Source organism: Bos grunniens, chromosome 13 (genome assembly GCF_055505025.1).
Source record: "Bos grunniens cultivar Pamir isolate PY7600 chromosome 13, Bosgru_T2T1.0, whole genome shotgun sequence".
NCBI classification, from domain to species: domain Eukaryota; kingdom Metazoa; phylum Chordata; class Mammalia; order Artiodactyla; family Bovidae; genus Bos; species Bos grunniens.
In genome coordinates, this window is record NC_141177.1 from 43,511,966 (window position 1) to 43,537,598 (window position 25,633).

At 43.9% G+C, this 25,633-nt stretch overlaps 1 protein-coding gene across 19 annotated transcripts in view; it reads left to right on the forward strand.

Moving 5' to 3' along the window:
• Positions 1-25,633, forward strand: part of RALGAPA2 (Ral GTPase activating protein catalytic subunit alpha 2) — a 280,383-nt gene that overhangs the window by 147,892 nt on the left and 106,858 nt on the right. For all 19 annotated transcript variants that reach the window (XR_015139448.1, XR_015139449.1, XM_086333702.1 and 16 more), the window contains 8 exons: positions 3,018-3,146; positions 8,674-8,802; positions 9,871-9,929; positions 16,059-16,167; positions 18,249-18,359; positions 19,829-19,897; positions 20,156-20,293; positions 23,718-23,901. Coding sequence is in view for 17 of the 19 variants with exons in the window: in XM_086333702.1 (XP_086189828.1) it covers positions 3,018-3,146; positions 8,674-8,802; positions 9,871-9,929; positions 16,059-16,167; positions 18,249-18,359; positions 19,829-19,897; positions 20,156-20,293; positions 23,718-23,901 (928 nt within the window). In the remaining 2 variants the exon portion in view is untranslated. The remainder of the gene's footprint in view (positions 1-3,017; positions 3,147-8,673; positions 8,803-9,870; positions 9,930-16,058; positions 16,168-18,248; positions 18,360-19,828; positions 19,898-20,155; positions 20,294-23,717; positions 23,902-25,633) is intronic.

Here is a 25,633-nt window from a genome sequence, read left to right on the forward strand (position 1 = left end):
GAAAGTTTCAGTCTCAGGATTTCCATCTTTGCCAAGGCTGCAGCCATGACTGTGCTCGGGATGTGTGGAGAGAAAGGCAAGAGAGGGCTCCTCCCGGAAATGGCCGAGCACTGGGTGGACCCCACTCTTCTGGGAAGGTACAGCTGCTGTCCTTCTAGCCCCCAAGTTGTTCCTGATTTCAAAAAATGTCGTCACTAAGATGTAGTCTTCAGGCTGTTCCATTTCAGTGTGGGTAAGCGGAATAAGCCAGCATATGGCCCTAAGTTGGCCAACTGGCCACACAGTCCCCCCCCCTTTAACCCCCACGTTAACCCCAGCCCAGCGCTGCTGTATCTGGCGGCTCCGCTTCTCCTGGGGGCCGCCTTCCATGGGTGGCGGGCAGGCCAGGCCAGCCATCTGTCATCTTGCCCTCTCTTTCCAATCTTCTTGCCCATAGAAACAGGTTCCGTTGAAGAGCCTGGCTGCAGTCCAGGGGGTGGGGAGCCTGGGACTTGATCTTGCTGCCCGCACTTCTGCTGTCTTCAGCACTGGTGGCAACTTAGTTTTTGGAACGCCCCATTTGCAGCTCGTTGCCCTGACACGTGTGAAACTTGTGAAGCGAAAATGGATTTCATGTATAAATTCTGGCTTTAGCTTGTTAAAGGATTTTGTTCCTAATTCCCATAAACTCATCCCAGAAAACCCTTTTTTAAAATTAAACCTCTCAATTCCAGTGGTTTAAAAAAAAAATCTGTGATTTAAGTATGTGCTAAAGATGTTAAAAATCCACAGGGATCAAGGCTCAGTTCCTCTTCTCAACAGATGGAATGAAGGCAAACCTAACCAAGTTAACATCATGGTTGTTTGCATTATTAATCTTCCCATGCATGGCATTCTGCTACCTTGCAAGCCAGGTTTGCACGAATCCTTTCGTGGCAGCAGATGTCAACAGAAGAGCACTTCCATCTGCTGCCTGAGACCTTGATGCCTGATACCCCTCGACGAGGCCCAGCGCAGAGTGTACCTCTGTGAGTAATTACAGGTGTGTGGTGAGGAGCCCAGGGCATTAATCAGAGGCTTCATTATGAAAAAGGTGGATCTTTTGTTCCGCTCCTGGAGCGAGAGTTGACCACACACTTTCTAAACTGCAGTGTCCATCTGCTCAGCTCCTAGAATGTTTGCCTTGGCTGATGTGGACACTGAAATGTATCAAAGGACGTGATTACAGCAGGTTTAAACATTAACCCTGGAGAAGCGTGGTTCGGGTTTTTCTTTCCTTTCCTCCTTCCTTCCTCCCTTTTATCTGCTTATTTATCTATTTGATCTCTCTGTTTTTCAGTATCGGAAAATGTCTGCTGAAATGCTAAAACCTTGCATTAGTAGTTGTGAAGTAATTTGCCATATAAGAGTTTTAATAGAGTAGGCACTGCGCAGTCATTTTTTAAGGACATAAACATAATGATTTGTAGACACTGAGTGAGCCGACTGTGTAAGGAAGAAACCATAGAAAAATGTTTTGTGAACACAGGAAAATTTTCTTTTACAAGTTTTTCACTGAGGTTATTTTTATTATAAAGGACTTAACCTGTTAGGATGTAGCACATTACTACTCCTTTACTCTAATTTAATCGAGTTAAATCGGGATTATCTTAAGGATTTTCAAATGTCCACCCTGAAATTTGAGTAAGGTTTGGGGGATGTTTTTTGGTGTGTTTTTCTTCTTACTCCTACTTTTTGGGACTAATTCTAGGTTATGTAACTGCAAGTCACATACCTGTAGCACTTCAGTACATTTGATGAATGCACTTGGCCTAGAACAACATGAAAACAGTTTGTGGTTTTCTTACTAATCCTCTTTGCACACAAACACTCACACAGATGGCTTCAGAGATGTGGCCCAGCCATGGATGGCAGGAATGCCATCCAGAAGGGGAGCGGCGGTCTGCCATGGGCTGGAATGGGGTGTCAGTCTTAGAACAGAGCTGGCAGGCAGGGGCCAGCTGGCCACCCACCAGTGAGAAGCCTGGTGTCCGGGGGAGATCGTCCACTCGCTGTACCGGGCACAGCTGTCTCACCATCCACTTCTACCCAGAGCACTGCCCACCATGTGATCCATCCCAGCAGGCCCTCATACCCGCTCCACTCCCACTGTTTCACTCTTGCAGTCACCCAAGGAGTGAAGTTTCCATCTCTGTCGACTTGAGGAGTTTGTCATAGAATAGTGTGCTTTGACTTTCATGAACTGAAGAAGTTGAGAATTGACAGCTGCTTGCAGGTTTCATATATTTATCTACTTCCACACTCCTCAGATGGTAAAGAGTCCTCCTGCAATGCAGGAGACCTGGGTTCAATCCCTGGGTCAGGAAGATCCCCTGGAGGAGGGCATGGCAATCCACTCTAGTATTCTTGCCTGGTGAATCCCATGGACAGAGAAGACTGGGGGGCTACAGTCCATGGGGTCGCATAGAGTCAGACACGACTGAGCAACTAACACACAGCACACACAAAGACTCCTGTAGCTCGTCCACGGAGCTTGCCTCTGCATGAAAAAGGCAGAAGCGTCTGGTCCTAATGCCACGATTTAGATCTTAGACAAGTCATCCTACGAATGGTTTAGCATCTCCATTCTCTTACCCATAAAGCGAATATAGTAGCTCTGGACTAACTCATCTCCTAGAACCTTTCTCACTGAAAAAGTCCCATGAGTCTGTGTTCTCTTAGATAATCACACAGTAGCCTTATGTACCAGGCTTCCCTTGTGGCTCAGCCGTAAAGACTCCACCTCCAATGCAGAAGTCACAGGAGACACAGATTAAGTCCCTGGGTCACGGAGATCCCCTGGTGGAGGGCAAGGTAGCCCACTCCAGTATTCTTGCTGGAAAAATGCCATGGACAGAGTGGCCTGGCGGGCTGCAGTCTGTAGTGTTGTAAAGGGTCAGACACAACTGAAACTGAGCCGTCATATGTACAGATGAACTGATGACTTTGGAACTGTGGTCTTGAAAGTTACAGTGGTGTTTTCTTCTCTCCCCTTCTAGGATATCCTGAATACCATCATAAGGCACTGCCCGCCCCGCTTCTTCTCCCTGGGCTTGCCTGGCTTCTCCATGCTGGTGGGGGACTTCATCATGGCTGCTGGCAAGGTCCTCAGTGCAGACACGCTGGCGGTGAGTGTGACAATGCTCAACACCCGGCTCCCAGGAGGCTTCCCGGTGGCTAACAAGGTTCAGATTTCTCCACTCCTAACAGGTGTTGACTCATTAGTGCAACGTGAAACTGGGCTCTCGGGTAGATTCCCTGGCAGCTGATGTGTGAAATTGTAGGATAAGATGACACGCTGGTGGTGCAAAGGCGTTTCATCAAAAGGCCAGAGTGTGAGAAATCATATCCTCACTAATATCTCAGCACATTTGCGCGGTGAGAAGCAGGACTCACCTCCTAGAATCTCATTAGCATTTTTCAGTAAATGGTGGCACAGACATGGACGTCTGTGGTCAAGGGAGAATCTTGAGTATACACACTCAATGAAGCTTTTTTTTGTTATTAAGTCTTAGTTATTATAAATCTAATAGAAAATATGTTCTTAAAATATAAGCTTAGAACTGTAAAATATTTAAGCAAAAAATTGATATTTATCTTTTTATTCATATGGCTTAAAACTTGGGCAGAATTCGTATAGTAAAAAATTAGAAGCTAGTGGACTAAATGAGCATTAAGGGCTACAGAAAGAATTTATTTGTAACCTCAATGTTTACCTCCTAATACTGTTATTATTAGGGCAAGGTATTAATGCCTTTGAGTGTTTTAAAGGCTTTCACATCTGTACTCTGTACACATCTGTGTTCTGTACGGCTGTTACCTGTCCAGACCCACTTTTCCCCTCTTCAAACGGCTTTCCTGGTGGCTCAGGTGGTAAAGTGTCTGCCTGCAATGCGGGAGACCTGAGTTCGATCGCTAGGTCAGGAAGATCCCCTGGAGAAGGAAATGGCAACCCACTCCATACCCTTGCCTGGAAAATCCAATGGACAGAGGAGCCCTCTAGGCTACAGTCCATGGGGTTCCAGAGTTGGACATGAATTCAGTTCAGATGGTGTAAATAAATTAGTTTTAATGTTTGTCATGAACTGGTATTAAAATCAATGTGAGTATCCAGCTACCTAAGTTGTTTGTTTTTTTTTTTTTAACACATTGTTACTTTTTCATTCTCCTTATTTCTTTTTCTCAGGGCAAATTCAAACTCCAGCCCTGGATTTTAAATTAAATTGTTTCTTAATACTTTGTATCACTGGTGTTTCATGCTGGCACTTTCATGCAATTTTTCTTATAAGGATAAATTAAAAAGCAAAGGGAAGGGAAGAGAGATGAGAGCAAAAGGGAAGGATGAGTGGAAAATGGAAGGAAAATGTTGAATTTAACTTTTTTTGTAAAGATTCTGACAACTTTTCATACTTATTTCTGAAAAAGATTATAGGGTAATCATTCACTAAGAATCTCCTAATTTATTTTTAATCATTCAAATCAGCATTGAAAAATCTTTGGGAAAAAATGGAAAAACTTCAGAAAAAAAAAAGCATTGGAAAAAGAGGATAGAGGAAGGAAAATCATACATTATTGAAATTTTATTTACTTGCTCTGAGAGTTTCCTGTGAAAATGCAGGTGCCCTTTCTAGTGATAATTTCATGCATGACGGTCATTCTCAGTGAAAATTTATCTTTTGGCTAGATGAGTTATTAAAGTAGCCTTCCAAAACATTTTTTAAAGAGAAAGAGAGAAAATAGGAGAATGTGAATGTAAGAGTTGCATTGCATAAAGAGACAGTACCTCTTCAAATTGCTTTGAATCACTGCAGCTTATTAATAACAGCTAAGATGGTGACTCAGTCGGTAAAGAATCCACATGCAATGCAGGAAACCTCCTGCAATTCAGGAGATGCAAGTTTGATCCCTGGCTTGGGAAGGTGCCCTGAAGAAGGAAATGGCACCCCACTCCAGTATTCTTGCCTGTAAAATCTCATGGACAGAGGAGCCTGGTGGGCTACAGTCCATGGGATAGCAAAGAATTGAACATGACTTAACAGCTAAACCACCACCACCACAGCCTTAGTTTAAACTTGAGGTTTAAAATCATAAGGGAACCAGTGAGAGGTGTTTGGATGGGGCCACAGCTTCTCAGTCAAAATTTTGAGTTAACACAAGTCAGCTGTTCCCTCTGGAGGGCACAGAGGTGCAATGACACAGTGTCTTGAATTTGCTTTATTGAAAGTAGAACCTTCTTTTAAAGTTTTTTTTTTATTTTATTTTTAAAATGGGCCATTTTTTAAGCCTTTATTGAATTTGTTACAATATTGCTTCTGTTTTGGTATTTTGGGCCACAAGGCATGTGGGGTCTTAGCTCCCTGACCAGGGATCGAACCTGCACCCCCTGATTTGGAAGGCAGATTCCTTCTTTATAATTAATTTATTTATTTCAATGGAGGCTAATTACTTTACAGTATTGTGGTGATTTTTGCCATACATTGACATGAATCAGCCATGGGTGTACATGTGTCCCCTGGTCCCAAACCCCTCCCCCTATCCCATCCCTCTGGGTTGTCCAGTGCACTGGCTTTGAGTGCCCTGTTTCATGCATCGAACTTGGACTGGTCATCCGTTTCACATATGGTAATATACTTGTTTCAATGCTATTCTCTCAAATCATCCCACCGTCACCTTCTCCTACAGAGTCCAAAAGTCTGTTCTTTATATCTGTGTCTCTTTTGCTGTCCCGAATATAGGGTCGTTGTTACCATCTTTCTAAATTCCATATACATGTGTTAATATACTGTATTGGTTTTTTTTCTTTCTGACTTACTTCACTCTGCATAATAGGCTCCAGTTTCATCCACTTAATTAAAACTGACTCAAATGTGTTCTTCTTAATAGCTGAGTAATATTCCATTGTTTATATGTACCACAACTTTCTTATCCATTTGTCTGCCGATGGACATCTAGGTTGTTTCCATGCTCTAGCTATTGTAAACAGTGCTGTGATGAACACTGGGGTACATGGGTCTCTTTCAATTCTGGTTTCCTCAGTGTGTATGCCCAGCAGTGGGATTGCTAAGTCATATGGAAGTTCTATTTCCAGTCTTTTAAGGAATCTCCACACTGTTCTCCATAGAGGCTGTACTAGTTTGCATTCCTACCAACAGTGTAAGAGGGTTCCCTTTTCTCCACATCCTCTCCATCATTTATTGTTTGTAGACTTTTGGATCGCAGCCATTCTGACTGCATGAGATGGTACCTCATTGTGGTTTTGATTTGCATTTCTCTGATAATGAGTGATGTTGAGCATCTTTTCATGTGTTTGTTAGCCATCTGTATGTCTTCTTTGGAGAAATGTCTGTTTAGTTCTTTGGCCCATTTTTTGATTGGGTCGTTTATTTTTCTGATATTGAGCTGCATGAGCTGCTTGTATATTTTTGAGGTTAATTGTTTGTCAGTTGCTTCATTTGCTATTATTTTCTCCCATTCTGAAGGCTTTCTTTTCACCTTGCTTATAGTTTCCTTCATTGTATCAAAGTTTTTAATTTTAATTGGGTCCCATTTGTTTATTTTTGCTTTTATTTCCATTACTCTGGGAGGTGGGTCATAGAGGATCTTGCTCTGATTTATGTCAGAGTGTTCTGCCTGTGTTTTCCTCTAGGAGTTTTATAGTTTCTGGTCTTACATTTAGATCTTTAATCCATTTTGAGTTTATTTTTGTGTATGGTGTTAGAAAGTGTTCTAGTCTCATTCTTTTACAAGTGGTTGACCAGTTTTCCCAGCACCACTTGTTAAAGAGATTGTCTTTTCTCCATTGTATATTTTTGCCCCCTTTGTCAAAGATAAGGTGTCCATAGGTGCGTGGATTTATCTCTGGGCTTTCTATTTTCTTCCATTGATCCATATTTTTGTCTTTGTGTCAGTACTGTACTATCCTGATGACTGTAGCTTTGTAGTATAGTCTGAGGTCAGGCAGGTTGATTCCTGCAGTTCCATTCTTCTTTCTCAAGATTGTTTTGGCTATTCGAGGTTTTTTTGTGTTTCCATACAAACTGTGAAATTATTTGTTCTAGTTCTATAAAAAATACCATTGGTAGCTTGATAGGGATTGCATTGAATCTATAGATTGCTTTGGGTAGTATACTCATTTTCACTATATTGAATTCTTCTGATACATGAACATGGTATATTTTTCCTTCTATTTGTGTCATCTTTGATATCTTTCATCAATGTTTTATAGTTTTCTATATATAGGTCTTTTGTTTCTTTAGGTAAATTTATTCCTAAGTATTTTATTCTTTTCATTGCAATGGTGGATGGGATTGTCTCCTTAATTTCTCTTTCTGTTTTCTCATTGTTAGTGTATAGGAATGCAAGGGATATCTGTGTATTAATTTTATAACCTGTAACTTTACTATGTTCATTGATTAGCTTTAGTAATTTTCTGGTGGTTTCTTTCGGGTTTTCTATGTAAAGGATCATGTCATCTGCAAACAGTGAGAGTTTTACTTCTTCTTTTCCATCTGGATTCCTTTTATTTCTTTTTCTTCTCTGATTGCTGTGGCTAAAAATTCCAAAATTATGTTGAATAGTAGTGGGGAGAGTGGGCACCCTTGTTTTGTTCCTGACTTTAGGGGAAATGCTTTCCATTTTTCACCATTGAGGATAGTGTTTTCTTTGGATTTATCATAATTTTGGCTTTTATTATGTTGAGGTATGTTCCTTCTATGTGGAAGGCAGATTCTTTACCACTGGACAGCTAGGGAAGTCCCAAAAGTGGAAAGTTTTAACAAATTTTAAATATTGAAATGGAAAAATGAAAAAGAAATGAATGAGGCAAGAGTAGTAACATCTTGAGTCTAGGTGTTGGGTCCATGGATATCACATTTTTTTCCACTTTTGCATTTAGAAATTTTGTTAACATGAAAAAAGAGAAAAGTAAGAGCAGCAGAGGAGAGGGCAGTACTGGAGGCAGGTGGCGTCACGCAGTCACAGGACCCCATGGTGAGGCCGAGCCTGTTGGGGTGAGGTGCCTTCTGGACCCTGAGCAGAGACGGCAGACACGTCGTCGGGTGTACAGATGTGGACTCAGGAAGGAAGCCTGGGCTACAGAGAGGTGGTGGTGGAGAGTTAGCCACATGGAGGAGGCATTTAAAGCCTCAGGTCTGTATGTCCTGGAGAAGTGAGTGTAGATCTAGGAAGGGAGACGGCCAAGAACTGGGCTCAGCACTCCAGAGTCCAGATCCTGAGAAATGAGGGGTTCGAGCACAGGGACTGTCAGGCCCCCTCTGCAATCCACTAAGGTGTCTGAGTGATGGAAGGGCTCTCGGGAGCACGGGAGCTGTTGGCCACATCCCCTGCCGTGAGGGGTCAGGTGATACCAGGCCTGGATGGTGACTGGTGTGGGTCTTGCCTTCTGGAGGTCGTGTAACAAGAAGCTGTGAGCTCTCTGACCGACTTCAGCAAATCTGAACATTTTGCTGGTAGTCGTTTAAAATCTTTGTATTTAAAACATGCAGTAAAACAGTAAACATATAGTGACTTCATCCCCGAGACCATTGTCCCAGCAGAGCTGTCTGTAAGTCGTGGAAAAGTAAAACATGTTGTCGCTTATCTAACGTTTCTAACAAAAAGGCCAGTGTGTGTCTCATTCCCCTTTCCTGTGTGCAGGCACCTCGTTCGGAAGCCCTCACCATTCTCGGGTCTCTGGTCTGCTTTCCGAACACCTACCGCGAGATTCCTCTACGGCAGCCAGTACCTGAAGTTGCTGAAGTCGCCACGGGAGCAGAAGATGTCAAGGTACGTGATGCCGTGACGGAATCTCAGGTTAGCGTCTTCTCACTCGAGCTGTGTGGTTCTGTGGTTCCCTCTTCTACTATTAAGCTCTTGCTGCTTATCCCTGAAAGTTTTGTCAGTCCTTTATATGTATCAATAGTTGTTTTTTTTTTTAGAATACTAGTTTTGTGGGATTGAATGAGCTAGATGCAGAGTGTGCTACAGTTGTAACTGAGAGTTAGGTTCTGTGGGTATTTTTTCTTAGATCTGTTTATCATCCCTGTGGATCATAATTTTGTAATGAACCATTCTTTCTAATAATTTTATTAGTTTAATTAGGCTGTATTTGTGCATCAAATGAATTTATAAGAAATAATTGAAATATTCAATCCCATTATTGGCCTGATTAAATACTACTAATATTTGAAGTTCTAAATTATTCCTTGGAGAATAAAGCTGTTTTTTTTCCTCAGCTGACTTTGGGGCAATCAAAGATGGCTTTCAAATCAATCAATTTGTGTATCTATAGTACACATGAATAATATGTAGTTCAGTGTACAGTATATAATCCAGGTAAAAAGAAAACTGAGATTTTTTTTTTTCCTATGCGTGTGTGCGTGCTCAGTCACTTTAGCCATGTCCAACCTTTTGCGACCCCATGGACTACAGCCCTCAGGGCTCCTCTGTCCATGGGACTCTCCAGGCAAGAATGCTGGAGTGGGTTGCCATGTCCTCCTCCAGGGGATCTTCCTGACCTAGGGATCAAACCTGGATCTCTTGCATTCCAGGCAGAATCTTTACCTCTGAGCCACTGGGGAAGCCCAGAAAGAATCATTTGCTCTGCTCAGTTTTTGTTGTGCACACAGAAACGCTCTTCTTTAGTGGGCTTTAGATCCCGGGGAGCCCCTCCCCGATCTGAGACCACCATGCCGCTTCCCCAGGCCCTCTGTGTCCTTCCCCAGGTTTCCTTGACTGGGGTCTCTGCCCACCTCAGTCCTTTAATGGCCCCAGACTGCCTTAAAATATGGGCAGAACATGTGGGAAGTCAACTACTAAGCAAGGTTTTTACTTTCCTTCATTTTGTGTTTTTAGCACTGCCTCATAAGTATCTTACTGAAGAATGCCACAGAGGAACCGAGTGAGTGTGCAAGGTAAATGTTGCGGAAAAGGTGAACTCGTTCAGAATTTTAAGTTACACATTCACGCGAACTCAGTGTTAAAAAATACTGTCTTTCCATTTTACTGTTAGACTAAGAAGTACAGTACGAATTATGTGGGGGGAATCATTTATTACTTTTTTTAAGAGGTGCCATTATTAAGTGAAAAGTGTAAAGTACAGAAGATTATGCCACCTGCTGTGTAATAAAAAGCAAGATTGTGAATATGTGGGTATATTCCCAGATATTTTTAACACGGAAGAAAATGGAAAAATAAAACCAAAGCTTATAAAAACAATGTATGTATAGGGTAGCGATTCTTACTTGGCAGTGGTTTTGTGTCCCAGGAGACATTCAGCAACATCATTCACCAACATCATTCACCATCTGCTTGCCGATGATACTGAATTCATTTTCCTGGCTCCTTCTTCTAGCCTCTTATATATTCAGGTTTATGTATGAAACTGCCTGCTTGAACCTCAACTTGGGTGTCCCAATACATCTAAACTGAACACAGCCATAACTGAAGCCTTGAGTCTGCTGTCTTCACCAGAGCCTCACTGTCTCAGGCTTCATCTCAGTATTTGTCACCATCATCTGCCCAGAAGCTTGGGAAAATCCTTGATTTCTCCTTTACCTGCTACATTCAAACCTTCAGCAAGTCTTGACAATACCATCTTTCCCTCTTTCCCTTTAGTATAGAAAGGCAAATTTCTGTCAAGCTAAATGTGGAAGAGAAATGTGAATAATATGGTCAGTCTTTCTTCAGTTCAGTTCAGTTGCTCAGTTGTGTCCTACTCTTTGCAACCCCATGGACTACAGCATGCCAGGCTTCCCTGTCCATCACCAACTACCAGAGCTTACTCAAACTCATGTCCATCGAATTGGTAATGCCATCCAACCATCTCATCTTCTATAGTCCTCTTCTCCTCCCGTCTTCAATCTTTCCCAGCATCAGGGTCTTTTCAAATGAGTCAGTTCTTCACATCAGGTGGCCAAAGTATTGGAGCCTTAGCTTCAGCATCAGTCCTTCCAATGAATATTCAGGACTGATTTCCTTTAGGATTGACTGGCTGGATCTCCTTGCAATCCAAGGGACTCTCAAGAGTCTTCTCCAACACCACAGTTCAAAAGCATCAATTCTTCGGTGCGCAGCTTTCTTTATAGTCCAACTTTCACATCCATCCATAACTACTGGAAAAACCATAGCTTTGATTAGATGAACCTTTGTCAGCAAAGTAATGTCTCTGCTTTTTAACATGCTGTATAGGTTGGTCATAGCTTGTCTTCCAAGGAGTAAGCATCTTTTAATTTCACGGCTGCAGTCACCATCTGCAGTGTTTTGGGAGCCCCTAAAAATAAAGTCTCTCACTGTTTCCATTTTTTCCCCATCTATTTGGCATGAAGTGATGGGACTGGCTGACTTCCCTGATGGCTCAGACAGTAAAGCATCTGTCTACAATGTGGGAGACCTGGGTCTGGATGCTGTGATCTTCGTTTTCTGAATGTTGAGTTTTAAGCCAACTTTTTCACTCTCCTCATTCACTTTCGTCAAGAGGTTCTTTAGTTCTTCTTCGCTTTCTGCCATGAGGGTATTGTCATCTGCATATCTGAGATTATTGATATTTCTCCTGGCAATCTTGATTCCAGGTTGTGCTTCATCCAGCCCGGCATTTCAGTTAATCTACTCTGCATGTAAGTTAAATGGGCAAGATGATAATATACAGCCTTGACGTATGCCTTTCCCAATTTGGAACCAGTCTGTTGTTCCATATCCAGTTCTAACTGTTGCTTCCTGACCTGCATACAGATTTCTCAGGAGGCAGGTCAGGTGGTCTGGTATTCCCATCTCTTGAAGAATTTTCCACAATTTGTTGTGATTCACACATCCAAAGGTTTTGGCTTAGTCAATAAAGCAGAAGTAGATGTTTTTCTGTAACTCTTGCTTTTTCGATGATCTGACGGATGTTGGCAATTTGAACTCTGGTTCCTCTGCCTTTTCTAAATCAAGCTTGAACATCTGGAAGTTCACGGTTCTTGTACTGCTGAAGCTGGCTTGGAGAATTTTGAACATTGCTTTCTAGCATGTGAGATGAGTGCAATTATGCAGTAGTTTAAACATTCTTTGGCATTGCTTTTCTTTGGGATTGAAATGAAAACTGACCTTTTCCAGTCCTGTGGCCACTGCTGAGTTTTTTCAAATTTGCTGACATATTGAGTGCAGCACTTTCACAGCATCAGCTTTTAGGATTTGAAATAGCTCAACTGGAATTCCTTCACCTCCACTAGCTTTGTTCGTAGTAATGCTTCCTAAGGCCCACTTGACTTCACATTCCAGGATGTCTGGCTCTAGGTGACTGATAACACCATCATGGTTATCTGGGTCATGAAGATCTTTTTTGTATAGTTCTTCTGTGTATTCTTGCCTCCTCTTCTTAATATCTTCTGCTTCTGTTAGGTCCATATCATTTCTGTGCTTTATTGTGCCCATCTTTGCATGAAATGTTTCCCTGGTATCTCTAATTTTCTTGAAGAGCTCCCTAGTCTTTCCCATTCTGTTGTTTTCCTCTATTTCTTTCACTGAAGAAGGCTTTCTTACCTCTCCTTGCTATTCTCTGGAACTCTGCATTCAAATGGGTATATCTTTCCTTTTTTCCTTTGCCTTTTGCTTCTCTTCTTTTCTCAGCTATTTGTAAGGCCTTCTCAGACAACCATTTTGCCTTTTTGCATTTGTTTTTCTTGGGGATGGTCTTGATTACTGCCTCCTGTACAATGTCATGAATCTCTGTCCATAGTTCTTCAGGCACTCTATCAGATCTAATCCCTTGAATCTATTTCTCACTTCCACTGTATAATCATAAGGGATTTGATTTAGGTCAAACCTGAATGGTCTAATGGTTTTTCTCTACTTTCTTCAATTTAAGTATGAATTTGGCAATAGGAGTTCATGATCTGAGCCACAGTTGGCTCCCAGTCTTATTTTTGCTGACTGTATAGAGCTTCTCCATCTTTGGCTACAAAGAATATAATCAATCTGATTTTGGTATTGGCCATCTGGTGATATCCATGTGTAGAGTCTTCTCTTGTGTTGTTGGAAAAGGGTGTTTGCTATGACCAGTGCGTTCTCTTGGCAAAACTCTGTTAGCCTTTGCCCTGCTTCATTTTGTACTCCAAGGCCAAATTTGCCTGTTACTCCAGGTGTTTCTTGACTTACTACTTTTGCATTGTGCTGCTGCTGCTGCTAAGTCGCTTCAGTCGTGTCCAACTCTGTGCGACCCCATAGACGGCAGCCCACCAGGCTCCCCTGTCCCTAGGATTCTCTAGGCAAGAACACTGGAGTGGGTTGCCATTTCCTTCTCCAATGCATGAAAGTGAAAAGTGAAAGTGAAGTCTCTCAGTCATGTCCTACTCTTAGCAACCCCATGGACTGCAGCCTACCAGGCTCCTCTGTCCATGGGATTTTCCAGGCAAGAGTACTGGAGTGGGGTGCTATTGCCTTCTCCAGTTGCATTGTAGTCCCCTATAATGAAAAGGACATCTTTTTTGGGTGTTAGTTCTAGAAGATCTTGTAGGTCTTTATACAACTATTCAACTTCAGCTTCTTCAGCATTACTGGTTGGGGCATAGACTTGGATTACTCTGATGTTGAACGGTTTACCTTGGAAACGAACAGAGATCATTCTGTCGTTTTTGACATTGCATCCGAGTACTGCATTTTGGACCATTTTGTTGACTATTATGGCTACTCCATTTCTTCTAAGGGATTCTTGCCCACAGTAGTAGATATAATGGTCATCTGAGTTAAATTCACCCATTCCAATCCATTTTAGTTCACTGATTCCTAAAATGTTGATATTCACTCTTGCCATCTCCAGTCTTTCTTAGTTGTGTGTAAAAGGAGTTAGGCAGTGAAATTAGAGTCATATAAGTGTAGAGAAGGAAGCAGACTAAAAATATGAGCAAGATTTCAAATAAATGGAGGAGAATTAAGAGAAAATACAGTTGTAATTGTGGGTGATAGTAATTCAGAAAAGTTAAGAAAAATAGTAAGTTTCATTATATAAATCGGAGTGGGATGAGATGGCATGATAGCAAACAGTATTAAGAGAGTGTATTGGAATACAGATTGTGAGTAAGATGATACTGCCGTTAGCTTAAAAAAAGTCTCGGTAGACAAATCTTCACAATCACAAAGGACATCCTCAGGATACAGAGAACATGCGGAGTCACTACGAGTGTAAAAGAACAGGAAGATGCTAAATGGGGATGCTAAATGATGGATCTCAAAGCAAGAAAAGATCAGAAAGAGCTGTTAAAAATGAGTGTGGCTTAGAACTCAAGGCAGGTGAGTGTTGCTTAGGTTATAAAACCATTTTACGGGTCACTATGTTCTCCATGGTGCAAGGCTAATAGTTACAGAGAAATGCAGGTGTTCCTAGAAATGAGAGATCTCTGCTCTTAGCAAATTACATTTAACAAGTAGGTTAATGGGTCATTAAAAAAAAGAATACACACACACACACACATATATATGTACACACATGCATGCAAAGGAAAAACAGCTCTTAAAAGGGTAAAAATATGATGTGGGGCATAATTCCAAGTTGTATAGATTGTAGGGAGTTGAACAATCAGAGTCTGAGTTAGGCCAAGGGAAGATAAAGAGGCTTGGGGTAAATGTAGAATACCTGGGGAAGGCTGCAAAGTGAGATGCAAAGTACAGTTTCCAGACTGAGAATAGGTGTAGGAATTAGGCAGGAGGAGAAAGAGATGTAGACAGTTCTAGATCATCAGGAAAGCATGGAGCTCCTGTCTAATGCTGGCACCTGAGAACCAAGAAAGGCCCAGCACACACCTTGTAACCAACGGAAAAGCACAGCTGTTACCCAGCGGCAGAAGGTGACATGTTTGTCAAGGGATATTTTAATTCATTTGTTCTGAAGCACTTAGTCATTCTGATCGGAAGAGGTGAGAAGCTAGTGAAGTGCAGTGGTTTTAAAACATCAAAATAGATGGATTTTAATTGCTGAATTATTTTGAGCACTCAAGAGCACTCAGTATGCAGGGCCAGGTACTGTGTCGGATTTGATTGGCACTGGGTGTGGCCTCTTACTGCAGAGAGCAGCATACATGCATTCCAGCAAGCTTCTGGTTCCAAGTAGAGGTTTGGAGCCCCTTTTTGTTCAGAAAGTGAGCAGGTTGGGCGGGGGGCGGGGGGCGGGTGTTGGCTCAAGCATTTAAATTTCATATATGTGCCTTCAGGAAACATTAAGAGAAATATGGCTTTTTGATCATTGTAAAAGATAGTGAAAATGAAGTCGTGTCCGACTCTGTGACCCCATGACTGTAGCCCACCAGGCTCCTCCGCCCATGGGATTCTCCAGGCAAGAATACTGGAGTGGATTGCCATTTCCTTCTCCAGAACATCTTCCCGACTCAGGGATCGAACCCAGGTCTCCCGCATTGCAGGCAGATGCTTTAACCTCTGAGCCACCAGGGAAGCCCCAAAAGAGTTGTCGGCCTCGTGGGCACCCAAGAGAGTGGCCCGTATCAATTCCAAAGAGAATTATTGCCCAGTCTTGTTTATAATTGAGAAAGGTAATTTTTAAAGGACTATGCAACTTAAAGAATATAGTGTCTTAACACATTGTTTAAGAGAAGTAACAGTGAAACTTAACTTTGAAAGTTGTGCTCAGGTATTCTTTACGATGAAATACAGGATTTGTCTCCTGTTTGTGGTAGGTGTTGTGTATTTTATTGTATGGAAAGTAATTATAAACTCAATTTCCATCAGTTTTCTAAGATTCATGTTTTTGATTCTTCCTCAAAAATATTCTGTTACAATAAAATGTGATAAAAAATTAGTTTCAGCAAAAATAAGTGGTAAAGTGCTGTGACAATTCACAGAAAATACACCGTGTATTTCATTAAGTATTTAATTACTAACCGGAAAACCAGTCTGTTGAGGGTACCTTATCTTTTTTTCTCAAGAAGACCTTTTGTTAATGTAGCTACAACTTTTGTGACTTTGTAAACAAGGTTTAAAATATCTTGTCATTGACAAATACCAAGAAAATGCATCTCTTCACAAGGGTTTTCTTCCTTTTTCATCTTTTCCAAAAGGTGCGTTGCCATCTGCTCCCTCGGGATCTGGATCTGTGAGGAGCTGGCACAAGGCACTGGCCACCCTCAGCTGCAAGAGGCCGTCAACGTCATTGGTGTCACTTTGAAGGTACTGCCAGTTCATCGTGTGTATTTGACATCGAGTGCCTCAGATAGTCAACCTGTTGTAGGTTGAATTAGCACCATCCCTATTTCCCTCTATGATACAGAGAGTTTTGATGCAAAAATTCTTTCTCTGAAATCCACGTGGAACATTCTGTGAGGGTCCTGGGCGGGGCTGCCAATGGCTGCTTCCCTCAGGTGGCTGCCTTCTGGCCATCCGCCGCCTGAGCTTCGGGAAAACTGGCCCAGGGCTGGGCACCCGTGACCACGTGCTGATGAGAGGGTCAGGGATGCGTTTCATCCCCATGTCCCACCGCCCTCCGCCTACTGGCAACACCATCCCCCTCGAAGGCCCCCGTAACCTTAGTGCCTGGCATCCTGGGCCTGCCGCCTGGAAGGAAACTGTCCCGCTTATCCCTGCTCAGCTCAGCAGAGCACCCCTCAGCGGCTTCTCTCTGCTGTCCGCCCCCCGTCTCTCACACTTCTTTGCACTCGTAGCTTGTCTTGTCTGCTATGTCCCTCACTTCGCCGTCGTCACCTTATCTGTCTCTGGCTGAGATGACAGCCATGCCTGCGTTGTGTTTCTACCGTGTGACTTGCCCAGTGGGAGGCAACAGGGCCGCCCCAGGGCCTACTCTCCCCATGTTCCATTGCGCCCTCAGACCCCGCATGGGGCTGTGTGGCGCATTAGGAATATGATGGAGACCAAGATGCAGGACGATAGACACACAGAAGAACTAGCAAACACACAGAAAGGATTGGCTCTTAGCCCTTAAGGCTGTATAGAAGTTTCTGTGGGGGAGGAAGAGGAAACAGAAGAGCTGGAAGGGGTGGGCTTGGTGGCCTCGTGGGGAGATGACATCTCTGGCTGTGACCTGCAAGACATGGCAGCACCTGCCAAATGCAGACCTGGGGGCCCAGTGTCCTGGACAGAGCAAGGAGCAGGTGCAAAGGCCCTGGGGCAGAAATAAGCCAGAGTATCTGAGGAGTGGACAGAGGCCGTGAGGGTCAGGTGGCGGGAGGCCTGGGTGGCCAGAGGAGGCCATGGAGCCACTTGGGGCCAGGTGCTCTCAACCAAGTTTTCTTGTGCCTGTCAGGAGAGGGCAGTCAGTACCTGTTGTGCAGAAGCTGAGCCGGTCACCTTTCCCTTCTCATCCTGTGCTTTGTCACTGAGGTGCTTGACTTCTCTGGTTATTTCTGTGGCCCTCTGGTCAGCTGATGTCTGCTTTGTGCAGCCGGGCACTCCTGGCTTGGAAGTAGCTGAGAGGCAAATCCAAAGGTCTCCCTGGACAGGACACAGATTTAGTGACGAATCTTTCTGCCCTGGCTCATGGGGTGTGGCTACCGTGCAGCCCAGGGTCTGACCAGGGAAGGAGCAATAGGGGTCCTCATACCTCCCACGCACCCCCAGTCCATGGGCCCTGCAGGAATTGCCCCTTCACTCTGCCATCTCCTGAGAGACTGAGATATCTAGAGAACTGTGAACACCTGCCAGACACAGAAAACAGACTCAATAATTGAATTTGCCATAACTTTGGATTACGTCCTCCTACTTCCACATTTTTCACATTTCTTAGAATGCTATCTGTGCAGGTTAAGCTTAATTTCATAGGACAGAAAGTCTTTTGATCAATCCTTGTTTCTCCAAGTGTAAAATGAAGATAACATCCACCTTACGGAGTTGTTAATGAAGAGTTATCAAGGTGAAAATGAGAAAAATTCTTGTAAGAGGTTCAGCACACCGGGGCTACTCAATAACGTACTACATTTCAATTTCCTCCAGTCGTCAAAACTATCGTTTGTGTGATCTGGATAAGGCAGTTGAATTTATGGTTTTAATTTCCAAATGATTAAACGTTTCTGCAGAGTGTTATGTAGATTAACACAACTCGTGTAGACAGAAGGCAGTTAACAGGGTGGTGACCATGTACAAACTGGTGATAAGATACACTTTTCAGATATTTAATGCAGAACAAGGACGTGGGTCCCCAGAGGGAACTGAAAAGAAATCCTCGTCGTGTCCTCCTTTAGGAATGCCGCACGTGTGAAGTGAGGTTATTTAGTGTGGGGTTTTGTTTCCTTTTCTAGTTTCCTAACAAAATTGTGGCCCAGGTAGCCTGTGACGTGCTTCAGCTGCTAGTCTCCTACTGGGAAAAGCTTCAGATGTTTGAAACCTCCTTGCCTCGGAAAATTGCAGAAGTAAGTCTTTTCTTCCGCCATAATGCTCAAACATCAGCGTTTCCTCTTTTTATTATATTTGATATTTAATGAATTCTAGATACTCCAATAATTGTTGGAGCACCGACTGTTAAACTGCCATGTGAGTCACCCATTTTCAGAGTAAATTACGCTGGCCCTTCTCAGCTGCGATTTCAGGCACCGAGTAAGAAGCCACCAGTGTTCCAGGGCAGGCTCACACTTGGGGAGTTTGAAAGGCAGACACGACCACAACAAAGAGACCTTTTGTCGACTGGGCTTCATTCATCCAGAGTAATTTGGATGGTGCCAACAAGGAGTAGGCAGCTGGTCGTGATGCCCTGTGTGCGGGGGCTGGGGGAGGGGGGCTTTCCCAGAGTGAAGGCCTGGGCTGTGCGTTCTGCCACCAGCGTGATTGCCCAGCTGTAATGAGCTTACCACTGTCGTACCCTTGGGGTGGGATGGGGGGAGTGGGTCATTGGTGGAGGAGAGGGGCAGAAGGAACAGGAAGAATGCCTTCAACAATGAGACCCTGGAGGTCAGTGGCATGAGAGGGTGCTATCTTGCAGGAAGTAGGTACCCTCACCCTGCACGAGCTGGGTGCTAAGGCTCATCCCTTCTTTAAATAAGCCCTTGTTCCATACACACCCGGTGGAGAGAAAGGAAAGAAGGTGATTTACTTTTTCTTAACCCTGAACAAATGTCACCCATGAGGTCACTTTGTTCTCTCAGATACATCAGAAATCAAAGGTGATCTTTGACCTCAGGGGACCCAGAGTGAAACAGAGCTTTGGATTTTAGGAATGTGAGATGCTGCCATATGTAAAGTTGGGCTTTAGAACAACCGTGTAATTTATCATCTAAATGGGGATGCCTTTGAAAATGAAATAGGTGCTACTACCGTGGCTCAGCTGATAAAGAATCTGCCTGCAAGGTGAAAGACCTAGGTTCGATCCCTGGGTTGGGAAGATCCCCTGGAGAAGGGAAGGGCTACCCACTCCAGTATTCTGGCCTGGAGAATCCCATAGACTATACAGTCCATGGGATCACAAAAAGTTGGACACAACTGAGCGACTTTCACTCACTCACCCCAGCAGCGCAGGTCGGTGGAAATCTGGGGTATGTTATAAGAAAAGTAAATGGGCGGATGTTCATAATTACCTTTGGAAGTATTTATTGCTTTCATCACGAGAAGGGTGGAGGCTGATGCTGGAAATCATGTGACCACAGACAGAACCACTCCTTCCTCTGGGCCCTGATCTCCCCGCCAGCAGAGGGGAGACAATGCAGCCATCACCCTCTCCTGTCTTCAGGTCATGCAGGTCACTGAGGTGACTCTTGACCTGTGTCATCTTCCTCCAGGAGCTGGCCCCTTGGCTGGGTGTGGTGGCAAGGCCATCCCGGACCTCTTACCTGGCGGCTCCCAGGGCCATACCATGGTCTGTCTGATTGGGAATTTGTCTTCTCTGCAGATCCTTGTGGCCACAATTGCTTTTCTGTTACCAAGTGCAGAGTACTCCTCGGTGGAGACAGACAAGAAGGTAAGTGGCCCATCTGCTAGGTTCTCCCCAGAATTTGTTTTTTTAAAGACGTGACTCAGGTGGCAGATGCTGTCACACGCAGGGCTTTATAACCTCCCCTGTTCGGACCGGCCCTGGCCTCTCTATGTGAAAGCCTCCTTCACCCCTATGTCCCTGAAGAATGGCCGTGGTGCTGGAAGGTTCTGTTTCCTGTAACGACACACAGTGGTGGAATCTGTGAGGCTGCAGGGTGAGGCTCTGGTTTGCTTCCTCCTCCAGTTCCTCGTGTCCTTGTTGCTCTGCCTCCTGGACTGGTGCATGGCGCTGCCGGCAGGAACCCTCCTCCACCCCGTGTCCACGGCGGCCCTGGACGAACAGGCCCCGGCCCGGGCCCCCTTACTGGATTACATCTACAGGGTGAGTCCCCCCGCCACCCTGGGCCTTGGGGTACAGGGTCTGGACTGGAGACTCAGACAGTCCTCCAAACAGGTTGCTGTTGTTCAGTTGCTCAGTCGTGTCTGACTCTTTGGGACCCCATGGACTGCACCATGCCAGGCTTCCCTGTCCTTCACCAGCTCCTGGAGTTTGCTCAAACTCGTGTCCATCAAGTTGGTGATGCCATCCTACCATCTCTTCCTCTGTTGTCCCCTTCTCCTCCTGCCTTCAGTCTTTCCCAGCATCAGGGTCTTTTCTAATGAGTTGGCTCTTCTTAGGCATTCCTGTACTTATTTGTGCCCTTTGGACAAGGATTTATGGGGGTTCAACATTTTAAAAGAAATGAATGACTTCAGGAATGTTCACAGAATAATTGTAATTACAGAGAAGCTGTGATTACCTGGGCTTCCCTGGTGGCTCAGACAGTAAAGAATCCGCCTGCAGTGCGGGAGACCTGGATTCGATCCCTGGGTCAGGAAGATCCCCTGGAGGAGGGCATGGCTACTCGCTCTAGTATTCTTGCCTGGAGAATCACATGGACAGAGGAGCCTGGCCAGCTACAGTCCATAGGGTCACAAAGAGTCAGACACGACTGAAACGTCTTGGCAGACAGGCAGTGATTATCCCAGGCACAATGCAGGCATTTTACCTGATTGTCAGCGTTAAACAACTGCAGTTTGCTCAGGCTCCCCCAGTATTTATGGAACATGGTCCATACCTGCTTCGTTTTGAAAAGAATCTTTATTGTAGGAATATCTACAGCCTTAGTTGGCCAAAATCTATTTATCAGGGGAAGAAAAAGTACAAGGATACCAGTCTTCTCTTTGGTTTCAAAGATCTTCAGAAATAAATTAAGGCAACAATATATTACATCAAATTAATCAGCAGCATCATTTTTATGATACCTAAGACAGTGGAATTTCACCCCCTACCACTGACTAGGTGTGGTATTTACTCTGGACCCTTGGTACTCTCCTTCCAAACAGGCCTTACAGCTCTCCCTATGGAAGCCTTATCTATCCATCTGTCTATTATATCCATCCATCTATTACTTGTGTGTCCATTGAATAGGGCTCCGCAGGTGGCGCTAATGGTAAAGAACTCGCCTGCCAGTGCAGGGGACCTAAGAGATACAGGTTCAATCCCTGGGTCAAGAAGATCCCCTGGAGGAGGATATGGCAACCCACTCCAGTATTCTTTGTCTGGAGAATCCCATGGACAGAGGAGCCTGGTGGGCCACAGTCCATGGAATCACAAAGAGCTAGACACGACTGAAATGACTTAGCACACACACACACAATTGAATGATTACTGTGAGGTAGGGGCAATTCCTTTGCTTATTTTTGTAGTAATTAAACTTAAAAATAATTAAAAAAAAATTTCTAGGCATTTCCCTGGCAGTCCAGTGGTTAAGACTTTGCCTCTCAATGCAGAGGGTGCAGGTTCAATCCCTGTTCTGGGCAGCTAAGATGCCTCCTGTCTTAGGGGCCAAAGAAACATACCAACCCATAAAACAGCAATATAACAAATTCAGTAAAGACTTTTTTTAAAAAAGGCCCACATCAAAAAATGAAGAAGATTTCTTAAGTCATTAACAGATTGCTTTGTTGCCTTATTTTAAAATGCATTCAGTTAAAACCAAAAAAGCCACTTAACCATAGTTGAAATTCTGCTAAAAAAGTATTTTGTACTTTTAAATGGTTTCTTGAATGGTCAAAGATTTTAGTAACTATGTTCAGATGAAGTAGATATTTCTGTCATCACTATGACTTATAAACCTAGACGAGGCTTGGCTTAAGGCACTAAAGTAGCTGCAGTCATTTAAATTCATGTTTAGCATTCCTTTTCTTAAACCATCTCTCTCAAAATTGCTTCACCAACATAAAAATCACTTTGTAGTTAACGTGATACATACATTTACTGGATAATCCTTTATTTTTTTTTTAAAGGAAACTTTTTCTGCTAAAGTATCCTATGCATCCAAAAAACTGCATCCATCAATCCTAAGTGAATTTTGGAGTTTCACCAAGTGGGCACACCGGTGAAATGGGCTCCCGATTCTAGAAACGGAACATCCTGGCATTCCAGGAGCCCCCATGCGTGTAGCCCCCACACAGATCCGGGGGTGACCACTGTCTTGTCACAGCAGACACTTGTTTTTGGCTGTTGGACTTTATAGTGTACAGAATCGCCCAGCGTGTCCTTCTGGTTCTCATATGTATGCCGTTCTGTTGGATGTACACCTAGTGATGGAGTTGCTGGAACACGTGTGTTGTGCTTAGGAGTGAACACGCAGTAATTTTCCAGGGTGACTGTGCTGAGAACTGCAGCTGCTCTACACCCTGGCTGACACTTTGTCTCTGCTAGGTAGGCAATGGTATCATGTTGTGGTTTTATTAATCATTTGTATTTCATACATTTATGGCATCTGACTAATAGAAATTAGCTCTTCCGATGACAGAAGCTCAAATTTTTTATATTAACGAGGGAGCTACCCTCATTTTCCTGTACTGCTCTTTCGCTAGGAAGAGGGCATATTCGGATGGGCCTCCCCTGCTGTTCTTGATCCTTTGTAGCCATGGACAAAAGTTGCAGTTACCGCCAGCCTCCTCCAGTCCCCAGGAGGCAACACAGTTGGAAGGAACTGAATCGAGACACATCCAGCCTGACCTCAGAGCTCATCATCTAAAAGCAATCCTTCCTTAGTTTTTAAAAGTATCACCTTCATTTTCTTCAAACTCAGTTTTTTACATTTATGATCTGAAAGGAAACTTTAGTATAGCGATTAGCTCACCTATACACATTGACATCCTCAAGACGGTTGTGGGCACAGCGTCAGCTTCAGTCAATGGCAGTTTGTAAACAGCCAGTGAGCTTTCAGGAAACTCATCTTAAGAAAGTAAGGATACTTTTAGAATTTGTGTTAGATTTACTTCATCAGTTATACCTTTTAAAAAGCATATCAGATTGGCCCTTCCAAGTCCTCATTCGTGTCATGAGTTACATGAATTCAAATCTGTGAACGTTTATGCACTAGGTCAGCGGTTTCTGCTGATGGCTTTCATTCTGATTGCCACTGTGGGTGGTGGGGCACCTGTGGCCCATCGCGTGCCTCGTCGTCACCTCTCTCGTGCCTTCGTGGATGGGAGCAGCATCAGGCGTGTGCAACCACATAGAGTGCCAAAAAGCCCGCTTGCTGACTTTTGCTTTCCTTTTGCCATCGATACAACAGGAGCGAGATAAGCATGTTCATAGCAAGAAGGTGTTTTAGGACGGAAAGGATTTGATGTTCTCAGGAATTATCAAGCAGGAATCCTGCCTCCCAGGGGCTGCTGTCGTTTGACAGCCCGTCAGGGGGCAGGCGGTGGGTGGCATTCCCAGCACACACTCCCTCCTGTGCACGCAGGTTCTGCACTGCTGCATCTGTGGCTCAAGCACGTACAGCCAGCAGAGCCGCTACACCTTGACCCTGGCGGACCTGTCGTCCTCGGATTACGACCCCTTCCTGCCGCTGGCGAACGTGAAGAATTCTGAGCCGGTCCAATTTCATTCATCAGCAGAACTGGGCAACCTGCTCACTGTTGAAGAGGGTAAGGCTCTTCAGGCTATTCATTGCTGTGGGCAGCAGAAGGGAAAATGGTAGCCGTTTGTGAGTACTCGCTGTGTTATTTTCTAAGAAGCTAGTGGTTGCAATCTGGGTTTCTGCAGTGCTCTGTGATATCAAGTCCTTCCTTCCTCGTTTCCTCTTTCTCTGTCCTCCCCTTTCTTCTCCCATCGGAGTTGAGTTTTGTATGCTCGAGGACCTGAGAGAGGCACAAATCCCCACACACAGTCCACTTTCTGTCCCCAAGGAGTTTTTCATCACATGCAGAGATAGGAATCAGGCAGAAGGATTCATTGTGTGTGGCCTGGGAGCCCTGTACGAGTTTCCCATGGAGAAGTGCCTAAGTCAGACTTGGGAGGAAGGGCAGCCTTTTCGAGGAGCTGGTAGAGAGGGACCAGATGGGAGTCACCAAGACAGATGGAGGCAGGATAGTTCTACTCCCAGCAGAGGGCTTGTCATAGATGTGGGTGTGGTCAAAACGTAGGCTGTGCATGTCCTCCTCTACCATGCTTCTCCCCAAAATGACGGGAGCCCATCTCTATGCTTTGGAATATAGTCAGAATATGGGGGAGTGTCATCTGTATGTGTGATAACATTGCATAGAATCACGTGCGTGCACACATACACACACACAATTGAGTGCCTGTGAAACTAGTAAACTCTGAACAGTGATGCACGGTCTTGGTGACCATGCTGATATTGTCCTGTTGCCGCTCAAGATGTTTACCGTTCAGGTGAAGGATGTTTGGAATTTCTCCGTGTTATTTCTTACAAGTAAAGGTGTATCTTCAGTTGTCTCAAAAAGTAAAAGTTAAAAAAAAATGTGGATGTAGAGCGTTAGATCATCCATGATAATTTTATGGACCTTGCAAGTTAAAAACCTAGGGCTGAGAACGAACCTGGAAGGAAAAAACATCCTCCAAGAAAAAAGAGTGAGGGCAGAGTGAGGGAAATGGACGAAGAACCATTCAGTGTTATTAATTCATCATTTATAACCAAACTGTTTCCAGTTAGAAAATGTTTCTGATAAGCAATGTTATATTTTTGTCTATTATTTTAAAATGATTCTTTCATAGACCATTTGATGTAATGACTACTTTCAAACAGAGTTACAAGTGAGAGATCCAGCCACCTTATAGCCTAAGTGGCTGTTGGCTCAGCTCGAAGAGGAGCCATCAGTGGTACAATACCTGCTCACTTGTCTCATCTTTAATACCTAATTGCTTAAAAAGAAGAGACGGGAGGAGCTTTAAAAAAAAAGAAAGAAAGTTAAAGGACAATCTAAAATTACTGCTTTTATATTTCCTCTCTAAGTTTAGAAAAATGAAATAAATATATGGAATATGATTTTACATAGCCTGCAGAAGTCACAAGCTTGTTTCTTCATTAATGGGGTCTAGATTTCCTCTTGATTTTTCAGGGCAGCCCTGGGCAGTTGATGCAGGTGAAGTCTGCCAGGGAGAAACAGTTCTTATTCCACAAATATTCTCTTTCCTTACTTTTCGGTACCAAAAATATTTGGGGTGCATCATTGTTTATGATGAGTAATGTGACTCCAGGTTAATTTCCCCTTGCAGAATTCAAGCATGTTCATTAAAATACAGATCCGTATTTATCTCAGATTATAAGTACAACCTACGTAAGTAAAAGTAGAGAGGGTTGCTTTTCCAGTTGTTTTCTGCTGTGGGCCTGCTTCCAGTCGGACTTTTCTTGTTAGT